General features: G+C 40.8%; 1 protein-coding gene across 1 annotated transcript in view; it reads left to right on the top strand.

Moving 5' to 3' along the window:
* Window positions 1-18,973, top strand: part of LOC117531747 (WASP homolog-associated protein with actin, membranes and microtubules) — a 56,005-nt gene extending 37,032 nt beyond the window's left edge. Inside the window, exons 9-11 of the mRNA XM_034194870.1 lie at window positions 14,100-14,469; window positions 16,247-16,389; window positions 18,616-18,973. Of these exons, the coding sequence (XP_034050761.1) occupies window positions 14,100-14,469; window positions 16,247-16,389; window positions 18,616-18,771 (669 nt within the window). The 3' untranslated portion in view covers window positions 18,772-18,973. The remainder of the gene's footprint in view (window positions 1-14,099; window positions 14,470-16,246; window positions 16,390-18,615) is intronic.
* The last annotated feature ends 8,622 nt before the right edge of the window (window positions 18,974-27,595 follow it).

Here is a 27,595-nt window from a genome sequence, read left to right as displayed (position 1 = left end):
ACGGCCGCCATACTACAGTGTCCATGATGCATTGCATTTCCTTTTCTGGTGGCCATTTTAAAACATAGATCGACTCTGTCACATAAAATTGTTTTGTTACAGTAAATTAATTGAGATCCTACCGGTATATTTTTCATTTATAAGTCGCACCGGAGTATAGGTCGCACCCCCGGCCAAAACATGTAAAAAAGTGCGACTTATAGTCCGGAAAATACGGTAATCAAGATGGACAGTCAACCTTTTCTGTAGTTCATTTTGCCTTCCAAGGAGCGCCATCAAAAAAGTGTCAGATATCAGCCGTCTTTGTTATCAAACTGTTTCGCCCGACATGTTTCACCATGAGGAGCTGTCTCTGACAATAATAAGCATGAGCAATGCGTGTGAATGACGTATATCACCACAAACTGTATGTACCACCCTATGTGAAGGGTGCCAAGGCTTCGACGCGTTCTTTAGGGAGTTCAGTCATTCGCTGGTTCTCTGTTGGCCATTAAAGTTTACGTCAAAGCACACAGGTGTGTATCAGCTTAGCAACCAGTTAACTCCCACTAGTGACCCAGAATCTGTTGCTCCTGTGTTCCATTTGTGTTTGTCCTCAACATTGATGCAATGTCGTAGCATGATAATGTGACACAATCAGCTTAGTGATGTGACTGTTGTTTGGTAGGATGATGAGGTGCTTGACTTTGTGACAGAAAGAAGAATTTTTTTTAGTCTCCCACCAACACAGAAAAGTCCTTCAGACAAGATAAGGTCAAGACCAAAAGAGCGCTTGAGCTTGGAAGGGTATTTTTACCTTGAAGCACCTTAAAATCAGGTCTGCTGCCTGGCCTGCTGCTGTACAATTTTTATCACTGCCTCAGCAGCCTTCTAATGCTCCTCGACATTCACATGATTGCCGTGTTTTTGTCTATACTTCAGATTCTTGCCACCTCCTTAAGAAGCCTTGTCCAAGAGGATAACTGATGACTAAGGATGTCATTACTGCCATTTCTGACTTCGGTTGCAAGCACCTGAATCATCTTGACTTCGGGAATGCTGACGAGTAATTCTGTTGGAACAATGGGTGTTAGATGTAATTCAACTTCCCAGAGGAATTTCGGTCCTCTCAGCCAGTTGGTTGAGTGAATGTCTGAAGCACGAAGACCTCGGGATGCGTGATAGGCTGGGTTCTCTGAGGTATTCACATAATGCCACTGACAGAGATTGCTGTTATCTCTGATCAGCTGAACATGGTTTGCTACAAATATATGGAAAATGCAGGCATCATTATTGATGTACCCCAGCATGACTCTTGAATCTCTCCAGAAAACCTCTTGATCAATCTTCATGTCAAGTTCACCCTTTAGCATGGTGCCAATCTTTGTAAACACCACTGCTGCCATGGGTTACAGTCTGCAGTGGACCTCGTTGTCATTTTTGGTACCTGAGGTAAGAACAAACACCATATCCCACGCTGGCATCTGAAAAATTGAGTAACTCCACTCCGACGTTACGGAAGTCACGTGGACGGTAACATCTTGGCATTGAGACCTCTTTCAGATGGTGAAGACCATTCATCCACTCCTCCCACTGTGGCTTTATATCCTCTGGGAGAGGATTATCCCATCCAATACCTCTATGGCACAGCTCTTGATGGATATGTTTTCCACTCAGGCTCAATGGGATGATGAATCCCAGTGGGTCATAAAGAGGAGCAATGACAGACAACCAACTGTGACAAGTTGCCGGCTGATCCTTCAAGCTGATGCCAAAACTGAAAGTGTAATATTTTTTACAGACCATTGAATGCCGAGAGCACATTCAGATGGGATTGAGGCAAAAATTAGATGCTTGATGTTTGCTGCTCTTTCTGAGGGTTTTAAGCAGATCAGGGCTGCTTCCTCATTCAAGTTGAATTTATGAAGGCGTAGGCTTCCTCTTTTGCACAACTCTTGGGACTCTGTGATCAGTTTCTTGGCGTCATTGACTGAGGGAATGCTGACTTGCTCATTGTCCACATAAAACATTTTCTTCACAAATGTGGATGCTAGTGGATAGTCAGCTTTGTGTTGCCGTGCCAGATGTTTGAAGCCAAAATTGGTGCATCCTGGAGATGAGGCAGCTCCAAAGAGATGAACCGCCATTCTGTACTCCTGTGGTTCCTTCCCACTAGAGGAATTTAAGATAATGCCGGGATTCAGGAGTGATGGAAAACTGATAAAAAACATTCTTTCGATGTCATGGATAATGGCTACAGCCTCCTTCCTGAAGCAGCAAAAGTACTCCCACCAGAGGATCAATTAGATGAGATCCAGTTAGCAGAGTGTCATTCAGTGAAACACCATGGAATTTGGCAGACAGTTGAAGACGTCTGTGAGCTTCTTGGGTTTTCTGGGGTGATGGATGCTGTGATGTGGAATGTACCACTCTGTCTCTCCTGTAGATGTTGTAGGGGCAGTCTCTGCATCACCTTTGTTTCTTGTTTCTTCCATGAATGTTTTGTATTGTTCATAGTATTGTTTATTAGCCTTCAGCTTCTTAAGCCTCTGCAGGCGAATGGTCGCTAGCCTTTTATTGGTCAGCAGGTTGGGTGGACTGTTGCCCTTGAAATGGAGGGGCATTTCATAATGTCCGTCCTTCTGTGTAACGTGGTTGCTAAGGAGCTGTATGAATTGAATATCGTCCTGAGAAACAAACGTTTCTTCATAAATTCTGTCAATTAACTCTGATTCCCGGGCCTTCAGAACATCTGTCAATGATGGAATTGCCAATTGTTTTACTGTGAGACGATGCACAAAGCTATGACTTTCTTGCCTAACTAGGTGGGGTTTGATGTGCCTGTTACATTCCATCCTAGTTCTCCTCTCTGTGCAAACATTTCATTTTTGCCTCCGATGATGACTTCAAGGGGTGTCAGTGCTGATGGACAGTCATATCCAATCAGGAGTCCACCATCACAGTCTTGAAGAGGTGGTAACTTATCAGCCACATGCTGCGATGAGGCCACTGTAATGCTGTCTCCTTCGTTGGGATGTAAGACCTGTCCACTGGGATAAAGTCACGGCTGTAGGCCTGCTGTAGTTGAATGTGGTTCTCAGAGTTGAGTCATCAAACTTGCAAACCTTAAACGCTTTTACTAGAAATGTGTTGATAGCTGTCATAGTGCTAAGTTTCAGCTTTACTGGTTAGACATCCGCATTCAGTTTCTCGAGTACATTGTCTAAGACAAAAGTTGAGTCACTCTGTGTGTCTAATATTGCATAAGTACTTCTCTGTTTGGCTCTTGCACTGAGGACACAAAGACTGGGATGATGCTTGAGGTAGCGGAAGCACGTTGTGTCGATGTATGTTGTGCATTTCCTGGTTTGCATGTTCTTCTGTGGAGGAGCTATTCATTATTTCTTTCACGGGTTTTTGCTTCCTGTGTTCAGGCAGATAGGTTGGATGATGATGGCTGCATATGTTGCATGTGTGCCGTCTCTTACAACCCCAATTCCAATGAAGTTGGGCGTTGTGTAAAATGTAAATAAAAACAGAATACAATGATTTGCAAATCCTCTTCAGCCTATATTCAATTGAATACACCACAAAGACAAGATATTTAATGTTCAAACTGATAAACTTTATTGTTTTTGTGCAAATATTTGCTCATTTTGAAATGATGCTTGCAACATGTTTCAAAAAAGCTGGGACAGTGGTATGTTTACCACTGTATTACATCACCTTACCTTCTGACAACACTCAGTAAGCATTTGGGAACTGAGGACACTAATTTTTGAAGTTTTGTAGGTGGAATTCTTTCCCATTCTTGCTTGATGTACGACTTCAGTTGTTCAACAGTTCGGGGTTTCCGTTGTCATATTTTGCACTTTATAATGCACCACACATTTTCAGTGGGTGACAAGTCTGGACTACAGGCAGGCCAGTCTAGTACCAGCACTCTTTTACTACAAAGCCACGCTGTTGTAACACGTGCAGAATGTGGCTTGACATTGTCTTGCTGAAATAAGCAGGGACATCCCTGAAAAAGATGTTGCTTGGATGGCAGCATGTGTTGCTCCAAAACCTGGATGTACCTTTCAGCATTGATGGTGCCATCACAGATGTGTAAGTTGCCCATGCCATGGGTACTGACACACCCCCATACCATCACAGATGCTGGCTTTTGAACTTTGTGCTGGTAACAGTCTGGATGGTCTTTTTCCTCTTTTGTCCGGAGGACACAACGTCCATGATTTCCAAAAACAATTTGAAATGTGGACTCATCAGACCACAGCACACTTTTCCACTTTGCGTCTGTCCATTTCAAATTAGCTTGGGTGCAGAGAAGGCAGCGGCGTTTCTGGATGTTGTTGATGTTTGGCTTTCACTTTGCATGTTAGAGTTTTAACTTGCACTTGAAGAACTGTGTTAACTGACAGTGGTTTTCTGAAGTGTTCCTGAGCCTATGCCGTAAGAGCCTTTACACAATAATGTTGGTTTTTAATACAGTGCGGGATAAATGGTCACGGGCATTCAATGTTTGTTTTTGGTCTTGCTGCTTAAAGTTCTCCAGATTCTCTGAATCTTCTGATTATAATATGGACTGTAGATGATGGAATCCCTAAATTCCTTGCAGTTGAACATTGAGAAACATTGTTCTTAAAATGTTGACAAAAGTGGTGATCCTTGCCCCATCTTTGCTTGTGAACAGCTGAGATTTTTGGGGATGCTGCTATTATACCCAGTCATGACACTCACAATTAGTGTCCTCAGTTCCGAAACACTTATTGAGTGTTGTTAGAAGGGAAGGTGATGTAACACAGTAGTAAACATACCACTGTCCCAGCTTTTTTGAAACATTTCACACAATATCCCGACTTCATTGGAATTGGGGTTGTACAATCCTTGATCATTTCACCCTTTTCAAGCAGAGGTGATTTTCATGGATCAAGGCCTTTTTTCTGCAACGCTCTTTGCTGTGAAAGTGGGACATTTTGCAATGCAGTGAGTTTCACTTTTGCAGACAGAGCAAGGTGATTTGGACTTAGTGCTGTTTGTATCTTGTTCCTCCTGAACAACGCTCTTTGGTTGTGTGTTTGTGTTGAAAGCTTTGGCTCGCTTTGGTAAACTTTCGCCTGTGGGTTTGAAATTCATCAACAATGGCGAGGTGATGGGGTTACAGGCTATCCGGGCTTCTTTGTTCAGGAACTCTGTGAACCACACAAAATCTGGATAAGTTCCAGAAGTGTGAAGTTTAGGCTTGGGTATCGAGAACCAGTTCTTTTTGAGTATCGATAAGAAATGATTTGATCCACCGACATCAATAGCCTTTTTGCTCACGATTCCCTTATCTGTCCTTCAGAGCGGCCGTTGTTTTTGAGGGTGTTTGTCGGGAAAATGATCATTTCTCTATGTTGATTACAGACCCTGCAGCAGGTCTGTAATCAACCGTTTCTGCAGCGCAGCTCTACTTTGAACCTTGAACCAGTGACGCAGTGCTCCGATCCACTGCTTCATTGGATCTTTGCTTCGCTCCTCTTCAGAAGCGGCAACTGCGCTTCTTAACCCCTCTCAAAGCCATTAAAATGTCAATTGTGAGTCACTTTTGTGCAGCTTAAAGTGACTAACTGGCACTCCTGTCTTGCTGCGAGAAAGAAACGAGAATCGTCCTTCATTCCGTTGCTCCAAACGCTGCACTGCTGTCTGCTGAGTCGAGTCTGCTCGGAATTTATAACTTCAAAGCGAATCGCAATTTAAGTCAAATGACACCTCTTTCCAAACATTGTAATACAAACAATAAACTGCACTCAATCAAAACATTTTTTTCCTCCCAAAATGAGACGTCCTGTGGTACAGCAGCCCAAGAATGTGCGGCTGCAGACCTGCAGACTCCAGCAGCCGTCTCAGTTCAGCTCAGATGTATGGAGAGACATTCATGCCAATAATGTCTGAAATGAAATGCTTTTGACAAAAACTACAGATTTTGTTTATTTCTGTTTATGTCCAGAGATCAAGGATCCACCATGTAGAGTTTATTTATGTTCAGAGAGCAAGGATCCAGTGACCAATTTCATATTTATTTACTTTAAGGCTCAATAAAATGTTGTTGACATAGAAAACCTGTAAAGCCTACTTATAATACACAGAAAATTCACAGGAGGTATCGATAAGGAATCGGATCGATAAGCGGATTCGATAATGGTATCGATATTGATAAAATGTTATCAATACCCATCCCTAGTCAAGTTCATCTACAGCCATGCGACTCCACCTGCGTACACTCCATTCTGGTAGCTTTTTGAGCAACTTGTTTTCTTCACGATCACTGAGAATAGCTAGCCCTTTGACACGTGGAATTGCCTCAGTGCAGCTTTGGAGAAAGTCTGCGAACTCTTGTAATGTTAGTGGGTCATTTGTGTTGATCTTTGGCCATCTCATGAGCTTATCACGGAAAGCCTTTTGTATGATGAACAGGTTCCCATATCTGTCCTGTAAGACTGTCCATGTTCCATTGTATGCATTCTCTGAATCTCGATAGAAGAAACCGTCTACTGTTTTGCGCGCCTCTCCAGCGGGATAATTTCTGAGATAAGACATCTTTTCACTTGGTAGGAGGCATTTTCTCTCAATGAAAATCATGAATGTCAACTTCCAGTCTGTAAATCTTAAAGGGTCACCACTGAACGTGGTGGGTTCAGGGACTGACAAGCAATTCATACTTAATGAGGTGGCAGTAGCTTGGGCTAAACTAACAGACACCTGTGTTATTGTCACTTTGGGAGCTGCTTAGTGAGGATGGAATGATGCAGCATCTGGATTAAGTTGGGCTTCAGACTTCATTCTATAGCAAGCAGTTAATTTTGTCTTTTAACTCTTCATCATGGCTCTCGAAAACTTCAAAATCGTCATATGCTCTCATACGAGCCGCTGATATAGCGTCATCCTTTGTAGCTTGTAATTGCTGCTGTGTTGTTCTTCCTCAAGCAGCTGTTACATTTCCACATCCTTTTGTGTGATTTCTGACATTTTAGCCTCTTTGTTTCCATTCATTTTGTAACTTGTGAAGATGTGCTCTTTGTGCTTGAGTTTCTTTCATGGCCTTCGATTGTTCCAGCTTACCCGACAGTTTCTGCTTGTGCGTCTGCGTTGCTGAGTGGCTGCTTGATCTCTGATGACTTTGATGAGCCTATGGTTTCAGTTTTGGTGTGACCAAAGATAGAACTGTATTCATCTTTGTTTTATATTTGTCTGACCCCTTCTTTCTCCAGCAGGTCACTTATAATCTTCAACTTTAGCCGGTTGCTAATGAGGTCACATATTTCCCTTGTTAGTGTGATACAAACATCCATTTGGTTGACAATTCTAGGCGTGGTGTTGCTGTTACATAGAATAAGTTCATACTGGAGTCTTAAAGCATCAGGCTTTGCTTGAATGTCTTGCTGTAATTGATTACGTTCCTCCGCTGAGCAGAGGGCTTTCAGTTTGAAAAAAAAGTCTGTCAAGTTGTGATTCAGGTAGACAACCGTGTGATATAACCGGGTCAAAATGCAAAGAACACTGCCATCTACTGGCGTCCGTTTATATCACACGGTTGTTGACCTGAATCACAACGTAACAGACTTTTCGGTTTTGCAAATGCCTTTTTTTAAACAAATGAAAAAAATTACATATTTTACCAAAGCACATTTATTTGTAAACACCAACACACACATTACATTCGCTTGTGTTGGTTTTCACATAGAATTAATTAGTCAGCCAATCAATATGAGCAGATGCTCAGTTTACTCATAATCCCTTTGGGCATCTGTGTGTTAATGTTCAAATCTTCAGAATTAGTGCATTATTTTAAAATTAACAGGTATGTGTTATATTTTCACTTTTTACATTTTAAGAGTTGACATTAATGTAGTTATTCTATCCGGATTAATTTGATTTATAAATCAAAACCATAAGTCAAACCTGCTTTCCTCTTCAAGATGTCTGCCTCATGGCTGGGCCACTGTATGCTGTCATGGTGGTTGGCTCTCACTGCGGTATTGTATCACTTCCTGTTCCGGAGCACAGCGGTGTTTTGCTGTATCTGTTAGCTGTTTAATCTGTGCAGTTAGATTGATCTAGTTAACTAGATAACGATTTGTTTCACAGTGTAATCTTCATGTGCCTTAACTAAAGCACTTCCTCTGCTGAATCACCTCTAAATTATTTACACATTATTTACTTTGTGTGTTTTTAGGAATCCGCTAGCTTAGCGCAGCTACTAGCTCTTAGCCGGCTTAGCATGGTGGCTTCTCCTGTCTCTCCCGCACTTTTCTGCTCTGGGTGTGAAATGTTTAGTTATTCCTCGGCCTCCTTTAGCAGTAATGGTACTTGTAATAAGTGTATCTTATTCGTAGCTTTGGAGGCCAGGCTGGGCGAATTGGAGACTCGGCTCTGCACCGTGGAAAATTCTACAGCTAGCCAGGCCCCTGTAATCGGTGCGGACCAAGGTAGCTTAGCCGCCGTTAGTTTCCCTCTGGCAGATCCCGAGCAGCCGGGAAAGCAGGCCGACTGGGTGACTGTGAGGAGGAAGCGTAGTCCTAAACAGAAGCCCCGTGTACACCGCCAACCCGTTCACATTTCTAACCGTTTTTCCCCACTCGACGACACACCCGCCGAGGATCAAACTCTGGTTATTGGCGACTCTGTTTTGAGAAATGTGAAGTTAGCGACACCAGCAACCATAGTCAATTGTCTTCCGGGGGCCAGAGCAGGTGACATTGAAGGAAATTTGAAACTGCTGGCTAAGGCTAAGCGTAAATTTGGTAAGATTGTAATTCACGTCGGCAGTAATGACACCCGGTTACGCCAATCGGAGGTCACTAAAATTAACATTGAATCGGTGTGTAACTTTGCAAAAACAATGTCGGACTCTGCAGTTTTCTCTGGGCCCCTCCCCAGTCGGACCGGGAGTGACATGTTTAGCCGCATGTTCTCCTTGAATTGCTGGCTGTCTGAGTGGTGTCCAAAAAATGAGGTGGGCTTCATAGATAATTGGCAAAGCTTCTGGGGAAAACCTGGTCTTGTTAGGAGAGACGGCATCCATCCCACCCGTGACTATCCAGGGTTGGGACCAGGAAGCAGAGTTGTAGTCTTACACACCTCTCTGCAGCTTCTCTCCCCCTGCTATCCCCTCATTACCCCATCCCCGTAAAGACGGTGCCTGCTCCCAGACCACCAATAACCAGCAAAAATTTATTTAAGCATAAAAATTCAAAAAGAAAAAATAATATAGCACCTTCAACTACACCACAGACTAAAACAGTTAAATGTGGTCTATTAAACATTAGGTCTCTCTCTTCTAAGTCCCTGTTGGTAAATGATATAATAATTGATCAACATATTGATTTATTCTGCCTTACAGAAACCTGGTTACAGCAGGATGAATATGTTTAAATGAGTCAACACCCCCGAGTCACACTAACTGTCAGAATGCTCGTAGCATTGGCCGGGGCGGAGGATTAGCAGCAATCTTCCATTCCAGCTTATTAATTAATCAAAAACCCAGACAGAGCTTTAATTCATTTGAAAGCTTGACTCTTAGTCTTGTCCATCCAAATTGGAAGTCCCAAAAACCAGTTTTATTTGTTATTATCTATCGTCCACCTGGTCGTTACTGTGAGTTTCTCTGTGAATTTTCAGACCTTTTGTCTGACTTAGTGCTTAGCTCAGATAAGATAATTATAGTGGGCGATTTTAACATCCACACAGATGCTGAGAATGACAGCCTCAACACTGCATTTAATCTATTATTAGACTCAATTGGCTTTGCTCAAAATGTAAATGAGTCCACCCACCACTTTAATCATATCTTAGATCTTGTTCTGACTTATGGTATGGAAATTGAAGACTTAACAGTATTCCCTGAAAACTCCCTTCTGTCTGATCATTTCTTAATAACATTTACATTTACTCTGATGGACTACCCAGCAGTGGGGAATACGTTTCATTACACTAGAAGTCTTTCAGAAAGCACTGTAACTAGGTTTAAGGATATGATTCCTTCTTTATGTTCTCTAATGCCATATACCAACACAGTGCAGAGTAGCTACCTAAACTCTGTAAGTGAGATAGAGTATCTCGTCAATAGTTTTACATCCTCATTGAAGACAACTTTGGATGCTGTAGCTCCTCTGAAAAAGAGAGCTTTAAATCAGAAGTGCCTGACTCTGTGGTATAACTCACAAACTCGCAGCTTAAAGCAGATGACCCGTAAGTTGGAGAGGAAATGGCGTCTCACTAATTTAGAAGATCTTCACTTAGCCTGGAAAAACAGTCTGTTGCTCTATAAAAAAGCCCTCCATAAAGCTAGGACATCTTACTACTCATCACTAATTGAAGAAAATAAGAACAACCCCAGGTTTCTTTTCAGCACTGTAGCCAGGCTGACAAAGAGTCAGAGCTCTATTGAGCCGAGTATTCCTTTAACATTAACTAGTAATGACTTCATGACTTTCTTTGCTAATAAAATTTTAACTATTAGAGAAAAAATTACTCATAACCATCCCAAAGACGTATCGTTATCTTTGGCTGCTTTCAGTGATGCCGGTATTTGGTTAGACTCTTTCTCTCCGATTGTTCTGTCTGAGTTATTTTCATTAGTTACTTCATCCAAACCATCAACATGTCTATTAGACCCCATTCCTACCAGGCTGCTCAAGGAAGCCCTACCATTATTTAATGCTTCGATCTTAAATATGATCAATCTATCTTATTAGTTGGCTATGTACCACAGGCTTTTAAGGTGGCAGTAATTAAACCATTACTTAAAAAGCCATCACTTGACCAGCTATCTTAGCTAATTATAGGCCAATCTCCAACCTTCCTTTTCTCTCAAAAATTCTTGAAAGGGTAGTTGTAAAACAGCTAACTGAGCATCTGCAGAGGAATGGTCTATTTGAAGAGTTTCAGTCAGGTTTTAGAATTCATCATAGTACAGAAACAGCATTAGTGTTGTGTGGGCCGCTGAAGAGGAGGTACTGCTGGCCCACCACCACCAGAGGGCGCCCTGTCTGGAGTGCGGGCTCCAGGCACCAGAGGGCGCTGCCGCCTCACAGGAGCAGCCAGGGTGACAGCTGTCACCCATCACCTGAGACGAGACAGCTGATATCAATCAACAGGGAGGTATATCAGCAGGACGGCATCTCCACCTCATTGCCGAGATATCGCTCTACCAAGGAGGTAACGTATCCAGCCTAACGGATTATCTTTTGACCATTAAATACATTTTGCCTTTACACAGAAAGAGAAAAGACAGCAGGAGACTGTATTTTGGATAAGTACTCACATTCCTACACTCACCTGTATTTTCCTGACAAGAGGTGGAGGTGGTGTTTCCACCCTGTGTGTTGCTGGGTGCAGCCGCACCCACACCTGACTGTTTCTGTTCCTTGCCAGCAGTACCGGATCCGACGAGCGGAGGCAGTGGCCACCTGGGGTTCGGGACTTGGTGGCTCCAGTATCCCCGGGGTTCGGTGGCAGAGGAAATCGGGTGGTTCCGGTTCGACTCGGACAGACGTCTCCTATCGTCGAGCCTGCCCACACGACACCTTTGGAATTCGGTTACTGCTGTATTTGTAATCTGTTGTGTTTGTTGTGTGAATTCACAACAGTAAAACTTTGTGATTTGACTTTCTCCATTGTCCGTTCATTTGCGCCTCCTGTTGTGGGTCCGTGTTCCTACACTTTCCCAACAGTTAGTGAAGGTTACAAATGATCTTCTTATGGCCTCAGTGGACTCATCTCTGTGCTTGTTCTGTTAGACCTCAGTGCTGCTTTTGATACTGTTGACCATAAAATTTTATTACAGAGATTAGAGCATGCCATAGGTATTAAAGGCACTGAAGCCAGAGGACACACACCAATTAGCTAAACTGCAGGATTGTCTTACAGACATAAAGACATGGATGACCTCTAATTTCCTGCTTATAAACTCAGATAAAACTGAAGCTATTGTACTTGGCCCCACAAATCTTAGAAACATGGTGTCTAACCAGATCCTTACTCTGGATGGCATTACCCTGACCTCTAGTAATACTGTGAGAAATCTTGGAGTCATTTTTGATCAGGATATGTCATTCAATGCGCATATTAAACAAATATGTAGGACTGCTTTTTTGCATTTATGCAATATCTCTAAAATTAGAAAGGTCTTGTCTCAGAGTGATGCTGAAAAACTAATTCATGCATTTATTTCCTCTAGGCTGGACTATTGTAATTCATTATTATCAGGTTGTCCTAAAAGTTCCCTGAAAAGCCTTCAGTTAATTCAAAATGCTGCAGCTAGAGTACTAACGGGGACTAGAAGGAGAGAGCATATCTCACCCATATTGGCCTCTCTTCATTGGCTTCCTGTTAATTCTAGAATAGAATTTAAAATTCTTCTTCTTACTTATAAGGTTTTGAATAATCAGGTCCCATCTTATCTTAGGGACCTCATAGTACCATATCACCCCAATAGAGCGCTTCGCTCTCAGACTGCAGGCTTACTTGTAGTTCTTAGGGTTTGTAAGAGTAGAATGGGAGGCAGAGCCTTCAGCTTTCAGGCTCCTCTCCTGTGGAACCAGCTCCCAATTCAGATCAGGGAGACAGACACCCTCTCTACTTTTAAGATTAGGCTTAAAACTTTCCTTTTTGCTAAAGCTTATAGTTAGGGCTGGATCAGGTGACCCTGAACCATCCCTTAGTTATGCTGCTATAGACTTAGACTGCTGGGGGGTTCCCATGATGCACTGAGTGTTTCTTTCTGCTTTTGCTCTGTATGCACCACTCTACATTTAATCATTAGTGATTGATCTCTGCTCCCCTCCACAGCATGTCTTTTTCCTGGTTCTCTCCCTCAGCCCCAACCAGTCCCAGCAGAAGACTGCCCCTCCCTGAGCCTGGTTCTGCTGGAGGTTTCTTCCTGTTAAAAGGGAGTTTTTCCTTTCCACTGTCGCCAAGTGCTTGCTCACAGGGGGTCGTTTTGACCGTTGGGGTTTTTCCATAATTATTGTATGGCCTTGCCTTACAATATAAAGCGCCTTGGGGCAACTGTTTGTTGTGATTTGGCGCTATATAAATAAAATTGATTGATTGATTGATGGTAAATGACGCTTCCCTACAGCAGTGGGCAGAGCGCACAAAGACAGAAGCGCTGACTCATTTGCTGTGTTTGGGTTTGTGATCACCTTTGATTCTGTCAGAAGCGCTGGCTGGACAGCGAATGGTAAAGCAAGATCACATGCTCTTCAAAATAAAAGGACAGCAAACAAAGCAAGATCACATGCTCTTCAAAATAAAAGCACAGCCAAACATAAGCAAGGCCACATTGTCTGATACAAAATTAAATGGATAAACAGTAGTATATGAGAACATTAATAAAGTGTATAATTTATCTGCCATTTACAATTACTGTCAAAGGAGCATCAATAAATTATTGAGCCAAGGGTGTAAATACTTATGTACATGTGATTTATTAGTTTTTAATTTTTATTAAATTTGAAAAAAGTAAAAAAATAAATAAATAAAAAAAAACTTCATGTTGTCATTATAGGGTGTTGTGAGTAGAATTTTGAGTATAAAAACTTAATTTGCTTAATTTTGGAATAAGGCTGTAACATAACAAAATGTGGAAAAAGTGAAGCGCTGTGAATACTTTCCAGATGCACTGAGGTATTCCCTGCTGTTTAAAGGGACTTGAGCTTGGTACATCTAAATTGTTGACCCTCTGAAAGTCTAACACTAAATAAAAACACAATTAAGCTGGTAACTTAATTTTTAAGTGCCTTAAATTATAAAGGAGACATTCCAACTGACACATATTGTTTGATCAAATTTATTTTATTTTTTTCCCCTTAGTAGAGCAAAATTCAGTTTTTAACCTGTTTTCTTTGCCACTATGAAATACTTTGGATTAACTCTAGTTTGCGTATGTTTGTGTGTGTGTGTGTGTGTTTGGTTTATGCACATTACTTATGTCATTTCAGTTTAATCTGAACTTGCTCTACCTCCAGTTTTCAGCCGTTTAGTTTCTATTCTTGTTCTGAACACTGGTCAACACAGTGTCCTTTATTCCGTTTTATTTCTAAAGCCTCATTTTGTGCCTCTCTGTCTCACAGAAGCGACCGGGTCAATACATTAAGACTCCTCAGTCTAAGAAGTCTTCTTCAGAGCTTTTGTGTCCGTCTCAGCCACTGTCCATCATCAGCCTGGATCCCTCTTTGTCTCCTGACCGGCCCTCCGCCCGTCCTGCAAGCAGCTCTGCTAAAACACTCAAGAAACAGCAGCCTCACAAGCCCAAAGACATCCCTGTCCACATCTATTCTCCACCAACCTGCCCCCCTCCACCTCCTCCACCACCACCCCCTCCCCCTCCGTTACCTCTCCCACCCATCCGTGCTTTGCCGCGCTCCCAGGATGCACCGATGCCACTCAGTGAAAAAGAGGATGCTCCTTTTCCAGCCAAGAACACGCTCAAACAAAACATAGGTGAGATCAGAATGCATCATTCGGCGCTCCTCGTGTTTATGTTTCTGTCGTAAACACCAAGCTGTTATTTTTTTTTTCCTCAACCCAACCAGAGATCTATGATTCATTTGTTGTTGTGATGTTGAACCGCAACAGAATTCTTAGACCCATCAAATGTGTGACCGGAGCAAAACTGTCTCCACTCTTCCTTGTTTCTGCCAGTGGATGAGCAAACACACAACACAGATGGGGTGGGGAGAGGGGGGGTTGTTTGCGTCTGTCCGTACAGGCTGTTCTGTCCTCATTTCCTAACTTGCCTGTGATGCCAGGGGAGACATTACCTCAGTTATGGTTCTCTTGTGTCCTCTGAGGTTGAGTCTCATACAATTTGCTTTTTCCAAGCATTTGTAAGATCCAGGTCATTTCAGACCATAATTACATTGTGCACTGATGTGAAGTTGGTGTTCTCTCTACTGACAATATTTCACTGCTTCAGTGAGAGTTAAATGACTGATTTGGATGCGTAATAAAGCTTACAGTAGTGTTCAGAATAATAGTAGTGCTATGTGACTAAAAAGATTAATCCAGGTTTTGAGTATATTTCTTATTGTAACATGGGAAACAAGGTACCAGTAGATTCTCACAAATCCAACAAGACCAAGCATTCATGATATGCACACTCTTAAGGCTATGAATTTGGGCTATTAGTAAAAGAAAAGTAGAAAAGGGGGAGTTCACAATAATAGTAGTGTGGCACCAGTAACCAGAATGGCAAAGGCTCACCCATTGATCAGCTCCAGGATGATCAAAGACAGTCTGGAGTTACCTGTAAGTGCTGTGACAGTTAGAAGATGCCTGTGTGAAGCTGATTTATTTGCAAGAATCCCCCGCAAAGTCCCTCTGTTAAATAAAAGACATGTGCAGAAGAGGTTACAATTTGCCAAAGAACACATCAGCTGGCCTAAAGAGAAATTGAGGAATATTTTGTGGACTGGTGAGAGTAAAACTGTAATTTTTGGGTCCAAGGGCCACAGACAGTTTGTGAGACGACCCCCAAACTTTGAATTCAAGCCACAGTTCACAGTGAAGACAGTAAAGCATGGTGGTGCAAGCATCATGATATGGGCATGTTTCTCCTACTATGGTGTTGGGCCTATATATCGCATACCAGGTATCATGGATAAGTTTGGATATGTCAAAACACTTGAAGAGGTCATGTTGCCTTATGCTGAAGAGGACATGCCCTTGAAATGGGTGTTTCAACAAGACAATGACCTCAAGCACACTAGTAAACCAACAAAATCTTGGTTCCAAACCAACAAAATTAATGCCTCGCAGATGTGAAGAAATCATGAAAAACTGTGGTTATACCACTAAATACTAGTTTAGTGATTCACAGGATTGCTAAAAAAGCAGTTTGAACATAATAGTTTTGAGTTTGTAGCGTCAACAGCAGATGTTACTATTATTGTGAACACCCCCTTTTCTACTTTTTTTTTACTAATAGCCCAATTTCATAGCCTTAAGAGTGTGCATATCATGAATGCTTGGTCTTGTTGGATTTGTGAGAATCTACTGAATCTACTGGTACCTTGTTTCCCATGTAACAATAAGAAATATACTCAAAACCTGGATTAATCTTTTTAGTCACATAGCACTACTATTATTCTGAACACTACTGTATTTTGTGAAAAATTCTGTGAAATCGGTGCATTAAGATGAGACAAACTCCGTATGAATGGTTTTCAGGCTGGTTTGTTCTGTGGCTGTAAAATGTTTTGCTTCATCCTTACATTAGGAACAATGGATGAAGTTTTAGCCTCATTGCACCGTGGACAGATTCAGCTTCGAAAGGTTCCGGCTCCCGTGCCAGCATCATCTCCTCATGATGTGAGGAGCAGCCTGATGTCCGCCATCCGACAGGGAGTCACCCTGAAGAAGGTGAGACATTCCTCACAGAATAATGGTCATACACCAGACCTTCTCAAACACTTTCAGTCCACGTACCACACAGAGTCTGACTGTGACAAGACGACACTGGAAAAAAAAAAAGGATGCTTGTTTCCTTTGCTGAGGAGGTAAAGTGTTTATTGCCATACATCTGTCAGATCATGAGAAGGATATCTCAAAAGGACATGAACAGATTTCAGTTCGAGTCCGACCGATACAGATTTTTTGGGGGGAGGAGCCGATATGATACCTATATTAAAAAGCCAGAAACCCAAAACATTGCAATATGAACGGTCTCATATACTCCACTGTAAACTAACTCAACTGTTTTAGTTTAAGATTTTAGTTGTCAGTAAACGATGAGGATGAAAAGGAATAGTTTGTTTGTATACTTGGTTAAAACTATGGCTGTCAGAGTAACACCTTAATTTAGATTTTGGCAATTAATTATAGCACCTATAACATTTCAAAATCATTAAATTTCAATCACACTTTAATCAGTTTTGTTTTGACGTTACTTTTGTTTTCATAAACGTGCCAATGGAAGAAATAATGCTATCAGAACGCCCACAGCGCTCATTTCAGCTTTGTTAGGGTGCTAACTCACTGGGATTCCACTGTTGGAGAGTAGTTGGAGATGTAAATTTGTGACAGAAGACAAGAGCGATCAACAAATATTCAATTGGTATGTCATTGAAATGGCACATTTGTGAACAAAGTGGTCAGGATGGCTGTGAGCTGCTGTTATACTGCTATAATGTGCTGTTATTATGTGAAAAGAAGCTGTGGAAATACCCTAGACTGTAGGCACAGAGAAAAACACACTGAATAATAGTAATAAAATAAATAATAAGTTAATAATGATGATGATAATAATAATAATATTATTATTATAAATGGTTTGCATGATGGCGATGCGCTCACCGATAGCTGGCACGCAGCTGCAGAGTGACTCCCCAACCCCCCGCACCATCTTGTTGATGATTCCACGCTCCTCCAGCATTGAAGGAGTAGACAGATTCATGCAGCATGCGATTGCCGATGTGCGACACAAGCAACAGCCACTAAAAGTCGCACTAAATTAAGTGAATTCCCTCGTAAAAGCTGTTCACACGTTGTCTCAGCCCATTGAGATAGTACCCTTAAAGTTTCTTGCTGCTCAACACATAAGTGAAATACCTGTTAAATACTTTTCTTTCAAAAGCAGATTGCTTTAATAACTGTAATTGATATCAGTGTGAGAGTAAACTAGCGCACGTTTTGCACAAAAATGCAGGTTAGGCTTTAAGGGACGTTAATTAAACACAGCCAAACGGAGCTCTTACAGGCTTAAAACAGTGAAGACAGGTTTGATTCATCATGTTTTTCATCCACTTTTTTTTTTTGGCTCAGTGAGCAGATTTGAAAATGAAATTATCTTAACCTGTTTTGCTCCACTGGCAACAATTGTTGCTGAAGTTTATCACTGTCATTTTCTACTCACAGTAAAAAAAAAATCTCAAAAGTACTAATGCAACGTTTTCAACTTATAAAACAAAAAAATCTGGGCATAAACAGGTTAATAAATACAGTAAGATAATTATTTAAGGGGTCATTTTGTGCCAAATCACTTTGTCTTCCTTCTACATTTTCATGTGTTTGATATTTAATGGTCAACATCTCAAAAGTTCAACGATTGAGTGTTTTCAGATATTTTCAAAAACAACTACATATGAGATTAAATGTGATTAATCACAAAATGAAATCAATTAAAGGTTTTTTAAATTGACTGATTGCACTGGTTTTAAAATTTTCTAGGACTATCAGGCCTTCATCACTTGTGCGTATGCATGGTCTGAGGAGATTCTAAATTTGTTTAGAGTACAAACAACAACAACAACATTTAGATACAAATATGTTGATGAATCCCAGATGTGTGCATCAAACCTTCGTACATGCGTCATTATTTTATTTTTCACTTTTTTTTAAACCACATTCATTACTAGCCCTAAATTTAAATTGCCTCTGTCTCAGTTTTTGTTTGTACTGTGTTGAAGGACTAAAAGGCAGGAATGGATGTAAGAATCACTGTTGGGGGGGCATGATTTGCATTTTCCATATCATACCAGCTTTTTCTGATTTGGGTTTGCAAAAAATATGAGGTGTCACTGTGCACTTGCACCAGTGTATGGACCATGTTTGGGTCAGATGCAGGCGTAAGTGTGTGTGTGTGTGTAGGTGGTGCCAGCACGCACTGACGTGCAGAGTGGCGGAGAGAACGAGCTGGAGCGCAGCATCAGAGCTGCCATGATGAGGATGAAGAAAGTGTCGGCAAACTCTGATGATGAAGAGCGAGAAGACGAGGAGAGTCCGAGCATGGAGTGGGAGGGGTGAGGAGTGTGAGGACACACGCCGCGTGCAGACAATACACTAATGAAGTGCTTCCTTACATCACCCCCTCTGCCCTTCCTCTGTGCCGCTGAGCTGCAGTGCCAATGACATCACAATTTAATTTAATTTGACAAGTGTGGAAATTGTTGCGTTTGTTGAAATCCAGAGACGGAGCTGTTGAGGTTGGAGGAGGTGCAGTGTGTAAGAGGCTCCTGTCAGAGCGAGCACTCGAGGGGAATCCTGAGCTGATGACACACGACACAAATCAGATGTCACCGGCGCTCATTTCTCTCTAACATGCTGATTGATACTAATCTGAAGGTAATAATCTGAACACTTTGTAGTTGGGATTGTTGAGCTGCAGCAAAGTGAGGTTGACTGATTATTACTAACAAAGGATGTTCTGAAGTTCAGCAGTAATTTTTTTTTTCTTGCATGCTGTGTACAAGTGGTCCTGTAACGGACAGACGGCCTGTCCAGGAAGTAACTCCGCCTCTCGCCCAGTGTCCACTGGGATAGGCTGCAGCTCCCCCGAGACCTTTTAATTGGAATAAGATGGAATAGAAAATGAAGGAATGAACTGTACTAGTATTTAAAACATGTTCCATTATTCATCTGTCGTGCTGTAATTGGACTTGATTAACTTTAAAATGTGCGGTCGTTTGTTTTCATTATGGAATTATTCAACAGAATGTATTAACCTGCACCCCGCGGCGTGTCGGCAAACCTGATGACTTGGTTAAACTTAATGACTTTTAACCTGTGACATCATCTGCCATGTATGAAACTTTTTTTTTTTTTTTTTTTTTTTTGCTTGGGCTCGGGGGTGATTATATTATTTTTCTCCCCACATCAGTGTTTTGTGTGTGTGTGTCACAGTAAACTAAACTGATTGCTGCGCGGTAAGCGGCTGCTAATAAACACGTTTGCTGCAACACACCAGTGCTCGTGACTCGTTTCCACAGTTTAGCCGTGTATGTCTCTTTGTGCAATTAAAAGAATTGCATGGTAGTGACGTGATTGTACTTTGGAGGATTTGCAGCCCACAGGATGATGAGTCACGATGCAATGTCCTTGTTGCAGCCTGTGTTAGCGCCACCCTGACGGTTCAGGCTGGGTTTGTTCAGCTTTGTGTGCTCGGAGCCACAGGGTCATCCCATTTAGTCGTAACATCCAGGTAAAGAACGGGTCACAGACTAGGGGGAAAACACACACCAGGTGTTAGGCAAACCCAGCAATTGCACAACATGAATTTCTGCAGCCAGTTACCGTGGCAACAAGCAGTCTGGGTAGCAGTGGGCTGCAGAGCGGTTTTTCTCTCTCCGTTGCAGACATGTACAGCGTACTCTCTTAATGATGTTTCACCAACTCGCCCACTCATCAGCAATCGCACAGCGAGTCTTTGCCTGGAGAGTCGAAGAGCAGAAACAAGGGAAAGGAAGAGATGCTACTCTGCAACACTTCCACAGTGTCGTCTCGTTATTCCCAATAATGTTTGTAAAGGATAAAACTAAGAATATATCACACTGCGGTAAGCGTCACAGATTTGCAGAATCAATCCAGTAACATCCCAAAAATAGATGACTGAGCAGAAAGAAAAATAAGTTTTAATAAGAAAAGGCAAAGGTAATATACACACTTTAAGCTTTAGGAAAAATATGTAATTTTGTACATGATTTCCAAACATGATGAAATGTGAACCCTGAATCATTTCACCATCAACTAGAACAGCACTCAGATGATAAATTCCCACCAAAATGTTCACTAACGCAGCGTTTCAAAGAAAATACATTCTGCCTGTGATGAGTTAAAGGAAAGTTTAGTTTATTAACATATTACCACTAGAGACCGCAGCCAAAATCCTGAAAGCACCACCAAATCTGTAATTTAAGGAGTGCATGTCAGATCCTGGATCCTGACAGATTAGATTGAGGATTGAGGTACAGTGACACCGCATTTTGTGGAAACATTTCATACAGCATGAAGGCCAATCTGTTGGGAATGACCACCTACAAAATAATGTCTCTAAACCCCACAAAAGTATTAAACTGGAGGAGCACATATGCATTTGGTTTTTCATGAATAGGGTTTTTTTTTTTTTTTCTTCACCCTGTCAAGTTAATTACCTCCGCCAAGGAGGTTATGTTTTCGGTCAAGTTTGTTTGTTTGGCTGTCTGTTTGTCAGCAGGATAACTCAAAAGGTTTTGAACGGATTTTGATGAAATTTTGTGGAGTGGTTGGAAATGTCAAGAGGAACAAGTGATTAAATTTTAGTGGTGATCCGGATCACCACAAAATTTCCAGAAATTTTTTAAAGGATTCTTCACCACTGCGGGATAGGGGGAATTTTGACATTCTAGTTTCTAACTCCACAAAAACAAGGCAGAAAGGCTTGAAAAAAATTAGGGTGTAACATAGTCAAATGTTCTATCAAACAACAAAGTTTGGTGATGATCGGATCTGGATCTGGTGATCCAGAATATGCAAAAATATAGGGAAAATAGAAAATGTGTCAGTGTGAGGTGACGAAGCTAGAGATGCACAACTAACACCAAATTATAGCTGAATCTGTACTTATTCAGTAAGGTGTCATCAGATTTGATGTAGCTTCAAATGTTATGGAGCTAGATCCAGAAGAAAACTGCCATTACCGAAAAATTGTTTTTATACAATAACTTTTGAACTAATTAATCAATCAATTTTATTTATATAGCGCCAAATCACAACAAACAGTTGCCCCAAGGTGCTTTATATTGTAAGGCAAGGCCATACAATAATTACGGAAAAAACCCCAACGGTCAAAACGACCTCCTGTGAGCAAGCACTTGGCGACAGTGGGAAGGAAAAACTCCCTTTTAACAGGAAGAAAGCTCCAGCAGAACCAGGCTCAGGGAGGGGCAGTCTTCTGCTGGGACTGGTTGGGGCTGAGGGAGAGAACCAGGAAAAAGACATGCTGTGGAGGGGAGGAGAGATCAATCACTAATGATTAAATGCAGAGTGGTGCATACAGAGCAAAAAGAGAAAGAAACACTCAGTGCATCATGGGAACCCCCCAGCAGTCTAAGTCTATAGCAGCATAACTAAGGGATGGTTCAGGGTCACCTGATCCAGCCCTAACTATAAGCTTTAGCAAAAAGGAAAGTTTTAAGCCTAATCTTAAAAGTAGAGAGGGTGTCTGTCTCCCTGATCTGAATTGGGAGCTGGTTCCACAGGAGAGGAGCCTGAAAGCTGAAGGCTCTGCCTCCCATTCTACTCTTACAAACCCTAGGAACTACAAGTAAGCCTGCAGTCTGAGAGCGAAGCGCTCTATTGGGGTGATATGGTACTATGAGGTCCCTAAGATAAGATGGGACCTGATTATTCAAAACCTTATAAGTAAGAATAAGAATTTTAAATTCTATTCTGGAATTAACAGGAAGCCAATGAAGAGAGGTCAATATGGGTGAGATATGCTCTCTCCTTCTAGTCCCCGTTAGTACTCTAGCTGCAGCATTTTGAATTAACTGAAGGCTTTTCAGGGAACTTTTAGGACAACCTGGTAATAATGAATTACAATAGTCCAGCCTAGAGGAAATAAATGCATGAATTAGTTTTTCAGCATCACTCTGAGACAAGACCTTTCTAATTTTAGAGATATTGCGTAAATGCAAAAAAGCAGTCCTACATATTTGTTTAATATGCGCACTGAATGACATATCCTGATCAAAAATGACTCCAAGATTTCTCACAGTATTACTAGAGGTCAGGGTAATGCCATCCAGAGTAAGGATCTGGTTAGACACCATGTTTCTAAGATTTGTGGGGCCAAGTACAATAACTTCAGTTTTATCTGAGTTTAAAAGCAGGAAATTAGAGGTCATCCATGTCTTTATGTCTGTAAGACAATCCTGCAGTTTAGCTAATTGGTGTGTGTCCTCTGGCTTCATGGATAGATAAAGCTGGGTATCATCTGCGTAACAATGAAAATTTAAGCAATGCCGTCTAATAATACTGCCTAAGGGAAGCATGTATAAAGTGAATAAAATTGGTCCTAGCACAGAACCTTGTGGAACTCCATAATTAGCCTTAGTCTGTGAAGAACATTCCCCATTTACATGAACAAATTGTAATCTATTAGATAAATATGATTCAAACCACCGCAGCGCAGTGCCTTTAATACCTATGGCATGCTCTAATCTCTGTAATAAAATTTTATGGTCAACAGTATCAAAAGCAGCACTGAGGTCTAATAGAACAAGCACAGAGATGAGTCCACTATCTGAGGCCATAAGAAGATCATTTGTAACCTTCACTAATGCTGTTTCTGTACTATGATGAATTCTAAAACCTGACTGAAACTCTTCAAATAGACCATTCCTCTGCAGATGATCAGTTAGCTGTTTTACAACTACCCTTTCAAGAATTTTGAGAGAAAAGGAAGGTTGGAGATTGGCCTATAATTAGCTAAGATAGCTGGGTCAAGTGATGGCTTTTTAAGTAATGGTTTAATTACTGCCACCTTAAAAGCCTGCGGTACATAGCCAACTAATAAAGATAGATTGATCATATTTAAGATCGAAGCATTAAATAATGGTAGGGCTTCCTTGAGCAGCCAGGTAGGAATGGGGTCTAATAAACATGTTGATGGTTTGGATGAAGTAACTAATGAAAATAACTCAGACAGAACAATCTGAGAGAAAGAGTCTAACCAAATACCGGCATCACTGAAAGCAGCTAAAGATAACGATACGTCTTTGGGATGGTTATGAGTAATTTTTTCTCTAATAGTTAAAATTTTATTAGCAAAGAAAGTCATGAAGTCATTACTAGTTAAAGGAATACTCGGCTCAATAGAGCTCTGACTCTTTGTCAGCCTGGCTACAGTGCTGAAAAGAAACCTGGGGTTGTTCTTATTTTCTTCAATTAGTGATGAGTTGTAAGATGTCCTAGCTTTACGGAGGGCTTTTTTATAGAGCAACAGACACTTTTTCCAGGCTAAGTGAAGATCTTCTAAATTAAAGATATTTAAAGATATGTACCTTAGTAAACACTAGATTTGGAATGTATAATAGAAGATATACGTTACTGAATGTTCATATCAATATGCTATACGATATGACTATGATTTGACACAAAGTGCAGCAACAGTGAAACAAAACCACACTCATTTTGCACTCATCATAAGGTTAGGATACTGTGCCCTCCAAAAGTATTGGAACACTGGGAATTTTCACACATTCATTCACAAGAAAAACAAAAAAAAGAATAAAAATTTCTAAAATTATCTTACTCAAACTGAAAGCAAATATATAAACCTTGATAAAACCTGTAAATAATAATCAGTTTTATTGCCAGTTTTCTTCAGACAAGTCAGGGGATGGAAACATAAGTGATAAGAATGATAAATTATAAGAATGGTGACAAAGGTCAGTTTCAGTTTGTAACAGGGGTCAAAAGTTAAAGTTGTGCCATTAATTTTGGTCCAGCTGTATTTGTGCTTAATATGATGCTTGTATCACCATTTGAAGGATTGCTTCAGTTATCTGCTGCAATAAGCCAACTGAGCACGAACCAGCTGTTGTCTGTTAGATTAAACATGTTTGCCCTCTTAAACAGCTGACAGACAGACATGGCAACCTGAATTAAAGGATAATTGCTGCTTTTAACAACCTGGACCTCATTTCTGGCATAAAATATGGTTGTTTACTCACCAATATAAGTTTGGTGTGATTAGAAGTCCATAGTTCAAACGACATGTTCAGTTCAAATCTGATGCAAACATTTTTCTTCTTCTACTAAGGTGGATTAGAACTTTTTGTGGTACACAGCACAAACTACTGGACAGGAGGAACCTAGCAGTCAGTGTGACTGATTTGAAAATGCAGCTCTTTCAAACAGACATGTGGTGCTGTGATATGTCAATCATCTGTGTCCAATCAGATTTCAGGGGAGTCCAATGAAACCCCGGCCTCCGCTCTAGCTCCACCCATGCCAGGAAGTGTTCAACATTTCCTGTTTCACTGTGACTGAGAATTCTGCACTTCCTGTTTGAGTGTGAGCTTGCCACTGAGTTCCCACAAGATTCCATGGGATCTCTTCTGTCATCCAGGAAGTGTTTGACATTTGAACATTTCCTGTTTTACTGTGGACTTGAATTTTGGCACTTCCTGTTTAGGACGCCCTGTACCATGAGTGAGCTTTGCACTTCTGCGCGACGCTTTGCTCATATTATTTTAAATATTTTAGAAGTGCTCCTGAAATTGCAATTGAAATCATCATCAAAAGACTGCAGACTACAATATAACTCTTATACAAAACAGCCATGAATTGCAAATTTTAATAAATATGCCCTCACATGCTAAATGTCTGTCATTAGATGCTATCTTAATCTGTCTTTTAGGGTGGAATTGTTAGCGCTTTTATTAAGGTGCATATTTGTCTCAACATTTAGCTTGATGTTTGTAAAACCACCACAAACAGTTCTGCATTTTTAAAGGTTTAAAGTGGTCTCACTATTTTCTTACTCATTTATATCTGTTGTCAACCATCAGTCATATCGACTATGGTGTAGCACCAAAAGGATCATCTTGTTCAGTCAATCAACAACTTTATTAATCCCACAAGGGGCAATTGCATTTGAGCAGTCCGTTTAAGAAAAAATAAAATATATAACAACAATAAAACTAATAAAAAAAACAAATAAAACAGACTTAAGAAGTTAAAATGAATAGCAAGAATAAATAAATAAAAAAATCAATCTGACATATGAGGGCAGACTTCTGTTGTAGATGCCAGTGATTCTGTAGTGCTGACTGTCCTTAAATGGACTGCATTTATGGGTGATTCTTTAACTATGGGCACTATTGGCCTTGTAAATGTAATTTCCACCACACCATTGCCTTACAATATAAAGCGCCTTGGGGCAACTGTTTGTTGTGATTTGGCACTATATACATGTGCTCTGATGTCACTGTTTATCGCTATAGAAACTACCCAAACAATCTTTCATACAAACTGTTTAAAAGGACATTACAGTGTTGTGGTGGAAATTACGGCAATAGTGTGGGACAACTACATTTTGTTTAAAAAATCACAACAGTTGTATGACATTGAATACCCCAATTATGTTTTGATTATTTTACTGATATTTTATTCAGAGATATTTTAAAACATTAGAAAAAATGTTTCTTTACCATTCATTTTTATCATTGAAGATCAAAAGTCTGGGTGTGGGACAAGCACAAAACGGCAATATTTGCATATAATGATGCTAAAAAAAGGTGAAAAAGTCATCATAGACTACTAGAACAAATTTCTTAACACACTTTCATTGTAAAGATAACTATAAAAGTGTGAAATTTCCCCTTTTTGCTGTTTTTCATACAATATGATCAAAGGACATAAGTGCCCGTAGTCTTAAGAATCACCCTTATATAGCAGTTTTCCATCTGCATCAGACGCTGAAAGCGCTTTACACCAATGCCTCACATTCACCCCGATGTGAGGCTGCTGCCATGCAAGGTACTCACTACACATCGGGAGCAACGAGGGGATTAAGGACTTTGCCCAAGGGCCCTTAGTGATTTTCCGGTCAGGCTGGGATTTGAACTGAGGATCATCTGGTCTCAAGCCCAACACTTTTAACCACTAGACCATTGAGATACTGTAACAATGGACATTTTGGCAGATTTTGCAAAGTCAGATATGGATACAGAGATGACAGAGGTTGACACAGGAAGATATTTCCTTCTGGCCCTGGTGTCATCGTTACAGTTTCTGACGACAGTCCATCAATTTCTGAGTCCTTGTGATATTTATTCCTGAATCTTTTGTTTTTTCCTCTTTGTAAGTGGCCGTTATCTGATCTGACAGCAGTCACATCACCAGTGATGACATAGCAGAATAAAATCAGAACTGAATCTGATCTCTGAGCACAAACACAAAGGAAGGTAACAGGAAAAACACAAATTAAACTTGACATGTTCAGACGGCTTATAAAACCGTAAGCAGCTCAAGTCTCACATCAAATAATTAGATTTGGCACATTTACACTCTGCTATATTCACTTAATCTAGTTTGTAAACCAGTAGGTATGTGAATCATTCAACAACTCATGATTCAATTCGATTCCAATTCTTGGGGTGACGATTCAATTCAGAATCGATTTTTGATTCAAAGAGCTCTGAGAAATAGTTATATTACTTAAAAAATGTTTATGTTTAAGAAAGTGCAGCTTTACAAGGTTAATCAAGTGATTCTAGATGTAAATTTACTTATCTGCTTTGCTCGTTCAGAGTTGGCTGGCAGTTTAGCGAAGCGCTGGTCAGTAGTCGGCAGAGACCGCTGCTCCGCTTCTTTTAGCTCCGGGTGATACCGTAGCATGTGGGCTTGCGGATTTGAAGTGTTTCCAAAGTACTTGACTTTCATTGTGCAGATTTTGCACACTGCATAAGTCATGTCAAGCTCCTTACGCAGCAAATAATAAAATTCAAAATGCGCTCAAACATTTGCCTTCAGCAAAGACAGTGCTGGCTGAATTAGCTCTTCGTCTGCCATGCTAAGCTGCTAAGCTAACTCTGCAGCTCACGAGTGAAGTACGCCGGACCCCCCCGTGGGGACGCTGTAGTACGGAAGCCGTTGCCTGACAAACAGTACACGCAGCAAGTAAGCAAGAAAATGTTTTTAAAAAATGCTTTAAAAAAAACAAAAACATTTTGGATCGATTGGGAATCGTAATAAAAAAAATCACGATTCGGACGTGAATCGATTTTTTCCACCACCCCTATAAACCAGCCCAACATACCTCAGTTGTTTAAATACTAAAAAGAATACACTGTAAAATACAATA

Source organism: Thalassophryne amazonica, chromosome 2, assembly GCF_902500255.1.
Source record: "Thalassophryne amazonica chromosome 2, fThaAma1.1, whole genome shotgun sequence".
NCBI lineage: Eukaryota > Metazoa > Chordata > Actinopteri > Batrachoidiformes > Batrachoididae > Thalassophryne > Thalassophryne amazonica.
Note: the sequence above shows the minus strand (reverse complement) of the source record. Positions and strands in the feature narration are given on the sequence as shown.